At 47.7% G+C, this 9,394-nt stretch overlaps 1 protein-coding gene across 13 annotated transcripts in view; it reads left to right on the forward strand.

Moving 5' to 3' along the window:
- Positions 1-7,430, forward strand: part of FMNL2 (formin like 2) — a 152,851-nt gene extending 145,421 nt beyond the window's left edge. For 3 of the 13 annotated variants that reach the window (XM_055717466.1, XM_055717470.1, XM_055717475.1), the window contains 3 exons: positions 501-624; positions 3,799-3,892; positions 5,281-7,430. In XM_055717466.1, the coding sequence (XP_055573441.1) occupies positions 501-624; positions 3,799-3,892; position 5,281 (219 nt within the window). In that variant the 3' untranslated portion in view covers positions 5,282-7,430. The other 10 variants (XM_055717469.1, XM_055717472.1, XM_055717477.1 and 7 more) reach the window with 4 other exon arrangements.
- Positions 7,431-9,394: the final 1,964 nt, after the last annotated feature.

The following is a 9,394-nucleotide window of genomic DNA, read 5'->3' on the forward strand; positions in this document are numbered from 1 at the left end:
GCCTAGAAATAGTCTCTGGAAGCTTTCTCCTTAGGTGGAGAGAACAGAAATAAGCTGAAAGGGTTATGGTGTATGGTTCTGCTGCTTTTGAAGTCTGCGAAATTAAGAAAAACTGAATATACAGAAAGTCACCTCATCCATGTTGCCATTGGCTAAACTCTCCTCGGAAGGAAAGCCCATTCTCCTTGTTCCCCTAATGCTTTTCAGAGGTAGGAGCTTGGGGCTCCAGTTCCAAGTGCTGAAAAGGCTTGGAAGTGGGTTACATGTGTTAGAAAGAAAAGCAGCTCGGCAGCCGGCTTAGCTTGTGACTGTGCACGTCCTCCCCATGGGACGGGAGCTTATCGCGCACGTGTATCTTCCTCGTCTTACAAAAGTGGGCAGAGAACTGGCAGTCACTGTTTGCTGGTTGCTGCCAGTGGGATCAGCCGACGTTTCACAATCGGGAAGAAACAGGATAGCTGGAGGTCAGTCCTGACAAACCCTCTCCTCTTTGCTTTCAGTCTCCGTCACATAAAACAAAGAGACAGCAGCAAGAGCTGATTGCAGAGCTCAGACGGCGGCAAGTCAAGGATAACAGGCATGTGTACGAAGGGAAGGATGGTGCTATTGAAGATATTATAACAGGTAAACACCTTTTGTTCTGTAATCTTGGAGGCCCTTTCACAAGGGATAGGAATGTGTACCTGCCTAGTAGCTATTGTAAGTGCTTCATGTACTTCTTAAACAAGTGTAACTCGAGCACAGCTTAGGACATTGTTTATATGATATGAAACAAGTATAGAGACTTTTGCTAATGGTACATAACAAACAGACCCCAGCGACCTACCTTTACGTGTCCGCTGCCAACGCTGTGCGCAGACCTTGGACACGTGCTCGGTTTCTTTGCTCTTCTCTGTCGGCATGTGCGGATGGAGTCATTCGCTGAGCGTTAGAGTAGCCAGTCCAGCGCCTGATTGCAGCGGATGCTCCGGTGGGGATATGCATGCTGTGCAGATCTTTCCCAGAAACCTTTTTTCCCCATAAATGGAATGAATGATGGATGCTTAACATTATTAAGAGCCTACATTTTCATTAAAATGTACTAACAGTAATTGCACCACATTATTGCACAGTTACAGCAAATCATTTAGTCAAACCTGAATGATTTATGACCTTAAACTGCTTCTGGTTTTACTACTGCTCAGATTGGTAGGCACAGTCTGCGCTGACCCCAGCTTAGGCCTTTGGGGACAGGGCAGAACCCGCTGTCGTAGCCACACACAGCCAGGAGTTTGGTGCAGATATTTGCTGCTAAAAAGAGCCGCCTTCCAAACTGCATTTTGCTCAGGAGTCAAATAATTTTTAATCTCTACAGCTGCTCTGATTGCAGTACTTCAATTTTACTGCATGTTCTTCACCTGCGGTGTGGAAGGAACACCATTGTAGCGCTTTGATGGCTCTACAGTCATTTGTTTCCATTACACAGAAGCTCAGAAAAGGTCTTTGGGCACGATTTCCTTGGCTCCTGCTCCTGGAAGTTTTTCACATGAGTTTTTCCTGCAGGAGGGTGGAAGAGTTGTTCTACCCCTCACTAAGTGAAGCCCAACTAGATGACAGGGCTGAAACGCTTGAAGCTTTCACAGCTTTTTTTAACCTTGATTAATATCTTCCCAAGATAATGTTCTTTAAAGGGCAGAGTTGCTATAATATCTAATCTGTTACTGCTTCTACTACAACTCCTTCAGACTCCTGGAAGCTTGTTTAATTGGTAAAGTGGTTCTCCTGATCTGTGGGAGAAACAGATGGTGTGGCAGAAGACCATCCACATGCAAAAGACAGTCCAGTGGAGGGAGTGCCAGGCTCAAACATTTCCTGTGGTCTTGTGCCTAGTATTCCCCCTTACGGGGATGCCTCTGTGGGCCTCAAACCACGTCATAATGAAGGTCAAGGCACAGAAAGGCAGGTGGGACTAAGGTTGCTTGAATCTGGCCCGTGGGATCTCTGTCAGTGGTATGGAAATGATCAAAAGTGTCATTTCTAATTGGATAGTGCCTCATCAGGTGCCCAGGGAAGCTCTGCTGATCTGGAGCAGAGCCCTGTCTAACAGCACACCCTTTTCTGGAGCACGTTTAGCAATAGTCTCCCAAACCCGCTGCAAATGATGTAATATAAGTAATACTTACTCAAAGACTTAAAACTGCCTTGTTCCCGACGCCTACCCAGGTGCAGGGCTGTTAGACAGCTGGTCAGAACGTGCGAAACCGTCCCTGGGTGTCCGTAACCGAGCACTAACACTGTACTAATGCGATAGCTCCGCTTCTCACGGCTCTGTTTGTCTGTTTGGCTGTTATTCCCATGCAGTGCTGAAGACTGTGCCCTTTACCGCTCGAACCGCCAAGCGGGGCTCTCGGTTTTTCTGCGAACCTGTTCTCACTGAGGAATTCCATTACTAAAACTATTCCTCTTTCACATCTGATGCTCTTAGAAAAAAGAAAGGTTGCTGTAGATTTTTGACACTTCTCCATTTGTACGGATCTCAGCCAGGATCATGTGAATGTTGAGTGTATAGTAATGTCCAGCGTCCACCTGAAGTTGTTGTATTTATGTCACCTCTGTTGCATGTTCTTGTGTTTCAGTAACTTTTTATTCCATCCCATCAACTTTGCGCTTGATGTTTTTGGCCATCCTTGCGTTTCAAAGGCATCTCTCACCTTCATGACAAATGCCATAGAACAGCAAGTGGTGGAAGTCACAGTAGATTCGGTGCAGATTTCCTGCAGTTCACACGACTGAGGAGATCAAATGCAGTCAAAAAGTGACGGTTCACTTGGCTTTTCTATGTCACCTCTTCTGGCCTACGGATCTTCTCTGTACGCCAGTCATCTGCCTGTGTGAAATGCATGTCAGCTGTATGCCAAAGCAAAATTACGGGCTCGGGCTGCATGAGCTAAGTGGGACTTTCTTGGGGTTTGCTCTCTGCCTTGGAAGGGTCGTCTGTAATAACGTACGTCCTCTGCGAGGAGTGTTGCGCTTTAGCCGTTTTAACCAGCACCTGCATGCTTGCATGTGAGATACAGGATTAAGATGAACAGCCTAAAAATCTTTGCTCATTTGGTCACATCCATATTTAACTTCTTTCAGTTCCATGCCAACTTTATCTAAGTAAAATCAGAAATGTTTACGGAGTGCTAACCAGCTCCAGTTTGCTTGGACTTTGTGCAGCGCTGGGGCTGGGCTCGGTGGCGGCAGCGGCGCAGGAACCAGGCGGGGAGGGGAGAAGGGGCAGCGCTGGGGGAACGCTTCGCTGCGTGCCAGAACCGCAGAAATTGCGACTATGAGAAGCTTGACATGGAACTGAGCAATTTACATCGTGTGGTGTAAAGTCTGAGAAGGGCGTCTTTAACCCAGCATGTCTGTTAACACTGTTGTCTTGGCTTAAGGACTCAGAGGCTTAAGAAGACAACAGTGTTTCACTTTTGCGATATGTATTTTTATATATGCTTCTAATAAAATTGCAAACTATAATCAGCTCAACGGTTATTTGCTCTTTCGAGTTAATTGCTGTTATTATCTTTCTGGAGCCAATCTTCAAAGCAGCTTGGAATTTGGTTAGCGAGAGGCGAGGGTGGCCCTGCTGTCCTTTCCTCTCCGTGCCTAACCCCCTCTCGTAGCCTTGGCCTCCCCCCTCTTGCTGTTGGCTAACGTGCCTGGGAGTTTTGAACGCTGAGTTGACTTGCTCTTCATTTTCCATCCCATTTTTTTACTTAACCATCATTTTGTGTTTTGTTTTGTTTTGTTTTGTTTTTTTTTTCTGTTTAGCCCTAAAGAAGAATAATATCACTAAATTTCCAAATGTTCACTCGAGGGTAAGGATTTCTTCTAGCACACCGGTGGTGGAGGATACACAGAGCTGGCAAGCATCACTTTTTACTTAGCTTCCTCCTCTCTCTGTATGGCAGGCAGCCTCTTGGTAGTTGTGGCTAAGTGTAATACTGGTGAGAGCCTAAAGGCCAGTGGAGACTGGGGCCATTTATTTTCACCCTCTGTGGCGTAGCGGATCCACAGGCTGTTGGCTGGTGACCGTCTTCACACTCTCTCTGTTTTGGCCCTTCCTCTTCCAAGTTTAGCCCGAGACAGGCAGCCTCGTCCCCCAGTTTTCGGCCCCGTAGTCCCCTGGAGGTCCTGCTGCCCCATCTCAGCCCTGCCACGGCCACTGAGCAGGGCCTGAGAGATGGACACCCGGCAGCTCCCCGTGCCCAGGTGGGCGAGGGCAGCCCCCAGCATGGGCACCGTCTGCTGGGTATGCCGAGAGCTGGGAAGCTGGGGAGCTGTACTTAAACCAGGGCATAAGTCATCTGGGAAATGCGAGGGAGGGTTTGCCCGATCCAGTGCAAATTTGTTGTCCAGGTGAGAAGTATTTTAACTGGAATTAGCCGTCTAGTGTTCCAGTTGTGCCTGTTCTATCGTAGCCACACATGGAACAGCACATGTAACACATGGAACAGCCTTCCATCAACATGTCCATCTCCGGCTTTCTCCATGCTTCCACCCGTCGCACGCTCGGTGTTCCCTCCTCCTCCCTCCCGAGCTCTTGCCTCCCCAGCAGCAGCAGCAGGGCGGGTTGGGCCAGGCTTTGCTGCTGGCGAGGAGGAGGACGGAGGGTTTTGGCCTCTCTGCTGCCTTTGGCTAACGAAGCATCTCTGCAGCCGGGCGAGATGGCGGCAGTGGGGCAGGACGGCCGCAGCGTGCCAGCTGCTTTTTCCCAGGGCACCCTCTTTTAGCTCAGAGGGTGTACAGGGGTCCTAGGGCCGTCCTTGCGCTGCTGAACACTTGCACCATCGTCCCCTGGGTCACACACCTCTAGTGAGCTTCATCCCGCTTCAAAAAATCTTCGGCCCCCGCTAGTGTTTGAGAGGCTGCGTGAGGGAGCAAGGCATACGTCAGGCAAACTGATTTCAGCTGACGTTGCCTTCCTGGCTGACACCCCCGCACACGAGCAGCCCGTGGGCGGGGAGCCGCTCAGACTAACTTGACGGCATAACTCCATTTAGTTTCACCAGCATTTCAGCGCATTTCACCAGTATTACCTGCTGCTTGGGTGCGTAGTAGAAGGGCACGTCAGTATTTGCTCACTTCTGCTCTCGTTGGGGTGAAATCCCTTCTCCTGTTCCTACACAAGCTGCTTTGATTGGCTTCCAGCAGGACTTCTTCCTTGTCTAGACCGCGTGTGTGCGCGTGTGTGTGCGTGGGTGGGCGCGGGCGAGCCCTGCGTGATGACGAACGCCGCTTTCCTCTCCGCAGATCTTAGAAACCAGCCGTACCGACGGGCCGACGCGGTGAGGAGAAGCGTCAGGCGGCGCTTTGATGATCAGAACTTGCGCTCTGCAAACGGTGCTGAAATAACCATGTGAGCTGGAGACCTGCAGGTGTCAAGGAAAGGGGGTGCTCGAGTGATACGGTGTCCGTGTGAACTCTGTGTTCTGCCACTCATTTACAGCCTTGGGGACAGTCAAATTTACCTTCTAAGGGGCTCCGAGACCTAGAAAACACATAGGAATGTCAGCGATGGGCTCTCCACTCAACCGTAGCTAACAAGTGCCTATAATTGAAGTACCTGCTCAAATTAATCAAAGCAATAGGACTTGATTTGATTGGGTATCTTTTTACACCAATACATTATTCAGTATTTTTAACCAAAATGTAAAATACGTGTTGTTTTGGGTGTTTAGTTTGGTTTGATGCTATAAAAGGTTAGTGACTGGTCTCCTGTGGACCTGACCCGCATCCCGACTGGTTGTAAACAGGTAATACTTGGACGTGCTCTGCTTTTAAATGCATTCCTGTGCTGTCCGCCAAGGGGTTAACCTTGGCTTCAGCTGCACTTAGTGGCTTTTTGGGTTGGGGTTGTTTGGGGGTTTTTTGGTTTCTTTTTAAAGATTAAAAAGGAATACATTTAAGGGCTTTCTATATGTAATGTGGAAATAATTCCAAGAAGAGACCCGTACCTTTTCCCACCACACAGACTCCACACCACTGTAGCTGGGATGTGGCACCGTGTCCATCGGTGATCACAAGACGCGTAGCGAACGACCACGCGTCTTCCCCGTGAGGTCGTGCCGAGCGCGGGGTGCCGGGGGGCAAACGCCAGCGCACAAAAGGAGGAGGGTGGCCAAGGCACGTACTATGTTCTTCAGCTAGAGGCAGCTTTTGAATAACAGTGTATTTATTAATTCGCACTAAGGTATTAACATCTCAGTAATCAGTATTAGGATTCCGAGGACCGTTGCAGTTCAGTTACCCGCGCGGAGTCATCCTGTGCCCTGCTCCGTAGGATTAATACCCCGCTCCGGCTCTGAGTTCCTTGGACAATCCAGCTCAGGTTCCCTGCTAAGGATTGTTTGGTTAGCCAAGGGAAGCCCGGCCTGAAAAATCCTGGTAGGTTACAGGTTGTGTCGCATTTGTAAAGCATAAAAAGGGACGCCAGACCCCCTTTAGCAGCATCGTGCCCCCCCCCCCCCCCCCCCGCTGGTTTGCACCAGATCCCAGAGCAGCAAGGCGAAGCCGAGTCCGTGGCGGCAGGGTACACGATCTTCTCAGAAGTGAAGAACTGGATGGACGAGAACTTTGTACTTCCCAAGCTACGTTTTGCTTCCAGCTTACCTTTCCTGGTCTCACTGCATCCATATGTTAATTGTAAAATTTATTGTATAGTATTTAACCACTGAATTTCTTTTTCTTTTATGTTGTGCTTATGTGAACCACTGGTGAAGGTCCCATTTTTTTTTTTTTCCTGGATAATGTGTAGTTATATGATAATCTGTTTTTAAATGTACAGATATTTTGCTACAAAATTGGTGCAGTTTTTTATGGTTTTTACACTTCTCTCTTATTCCCACTTTAGCCTCTGGGTAATATTGTAAATATTGTTTAAAAAAAAAAAAAAAGCATCAGCCTGTGCTATACAATCTGAATGTTATTTTAACTTATAGTTTTTGTTTTTATATTTAACTAAATGGACAGTTTGGGGCTCAAAGTTACCACATTGACCTCTGCTTACCTATTTACAGGAAGTTTAAAAACTGCCACCTCCTTGCATTTACAGCACCGTGTACCTGACATGCTAAAGAGAACATGCCAAACCGCCTCGTTCTTCACTGGAAGTGACAGAAGGGCGTAGTAATCTGTGTAAGAAAATTTGACAATTAATTTAATCAATCATTAGGCAAATGGTTAAAAGCACTAGCTCTCATGTTCTTAAGCTCCAAGGTATTTTTTTAATTGAAGACAAAAAGTAGCATACAACTAGAATATAACACTGGCATGTTCTCTTTAATATTTTTCTAGTAATAGACCTGCTTCTTAGCAATATTAGAAGTGTTTTATAAAAGCAGTTCATGTTACTTCCCTGATCTGTTCCTGGCATAAGATCAAATAAACTATTTACACTACTACACAGTAATCCATATGGGGCTTTTTTTTGTCACTTTTACATTTTTTCCACAAATGGTGATATTTGACAGGTGAGCACCGGGGGCTGGCGGCAGAGCACGAGCCCGGGTGCTGGGGTGGTTTTGGGGTGGTTTTTACCACCACTCGTGCTTTGCTTTTGTCCACGGATCGCTCAGTGACTGTAAATGCACCCTGGGGCTTCCCCCCAGCCCTTTTTTCTATCCTTTGGTGCGTGTCCCCCGCAAAGTGTAATTCTTTGGGGCTGTTGGGGTTGGGGAAGGGAACCTCCGCAGCGCTTCCACCCCCGCCGCAGCCCTCACCCCCCAGCCCAGGCCACCTTTACAGGGGTCCTGGCATTGACTGCCCGACCTCCGCTGCCAGCCACAAATAATTCCCCAGGTAGTTCGCAGCTTTGGTTTCCCTGAGCTGCAGCAGAGCCGAGAGCAGCGGCTGCAGCAGGAGCTGCTGGGCCAGAGCGTGGCTGCAGCAGATGCCACCCCCTTTGTGGAAAAGGCGGGGCGATCGGCCGTTCCTTGTACACACACCGAAAAAACCCCAAACAGCACAAATATTTAAGTCCTAAACTTAAAGAGAACCACTTCCTACATTCACCAAAATTCAGATTTAATTTTTGAAAGGGTTTAACAGTTGCTGGTGCTCGGGATGGGAGCGGGCACAGAGCTGGGACTGGGACTAAACTCCCACACGGGCTGGGGGGCTGCGTGAAGGCTGTGCAAAGCAAATGTAAGTCAGATTTAAACGCTGCCGTAGACACCATTAAAACTGATAAATAATCGATCTTGCTCAAAATCTGTTCCATTTCACGGTGGAAACAGAGTTTGAGCTCAGGGCGCTGCAGTGCTGGCCAGGCACGAGGCACGGAGGCTCGCTGCTGCCCTGTGCGAGTATGGCACAGCCCTCCCACCAGCGTGCCACCGTGCCAGCAGCGGGGAAAAAAACAGGCAAGGCTATGAAACAGGAGGAAAAAAACCAAACCCCAAACCTTAAACTCATTTCCCTTAAAAAGCGACATTGTGCCTTGCGAGGACTGTTCTGCAAGCAGCTGCATTTTGAGATGCATTTCTTTTGTAAGATCTAATTAAGAAATACAAAAAAAAAAAATCCATTAGAATAATTTACATTTACAGGTTTTTTATTTTTAATGGAAAAATAAAGGCAAACCTTTTAAAAGTAATATTTACTTAGAAACACTCTTTCATTACGCAAATGCAAGGCAATAACAAAATATCATACATAAGTTCTAACGTGTCTGCAAACCGCTGTGAGCTGTCAAACTAAAGCAGTCGAGCGTGCGCTACCTTCCCGCATCCCAGTGCTACATCAGTGTCAAACCCACCTAAGACATGATTTCAGTTTCCCTCATGGTCTCTAAACCCTTTGTTAGTCCATTTTCCACTTGGGCATCACTACCCACTATACTATCTACGCTTTTTAAAATGGAAATCCTGGAAAGTGAATTTACAAAGTTAACAAAAATCCCATTTAAAGTCTCCGCTGATTGTACATTGTTGGCACATCAACTACCGGCCGTCCTGCCATGCTCAGCAAAGCCACTTGCTACTGGGGAGAAACCTGGAACAAAGCTGCTTCTGCTGGCAACGTCCCAGATTATGTTAAACACACTACTAGATACAAGGAACTACCACAAGTCCTGCCTGACCAAACTCAGGGAGGTGCAGGGCCCCCGGAGCCCTAAGGAAAGCAAGTGGGTGAGGAGTCCCCTGACGCCACAGGGACACCACCAAAAGTGAGATGCTCTGTACGGAATGTCCTGCAAAGGCCATCTCAGTAGAACAGGCTATGGGTTTTTGTATTTCAAACTAACTTCCATCTCAAAAGAGCATTCTTAAAAAGTCTGAATCATGTAACCACCCTTAGCAAGAAAATTGGACCTTTTGGGTATTTGTGCACTCGTAACAGCTGTCATGTATTAGGAAGAAAAAAA

Source organism: Falco cherrug, chromosome 8 (genome assembly GCF_023634085.1).
Source record: "Falco cherrug isolate bFalChe1 chromosome 8, bFalChe1.pri, whole genome shotgun sequence".
Taxonomy (NCBI): domain Eukaryota; kingdom Metazoa; phylum Chordata; class Aves; order Falconiformes; family Falconidae; genus Falco; species Falco cherrug.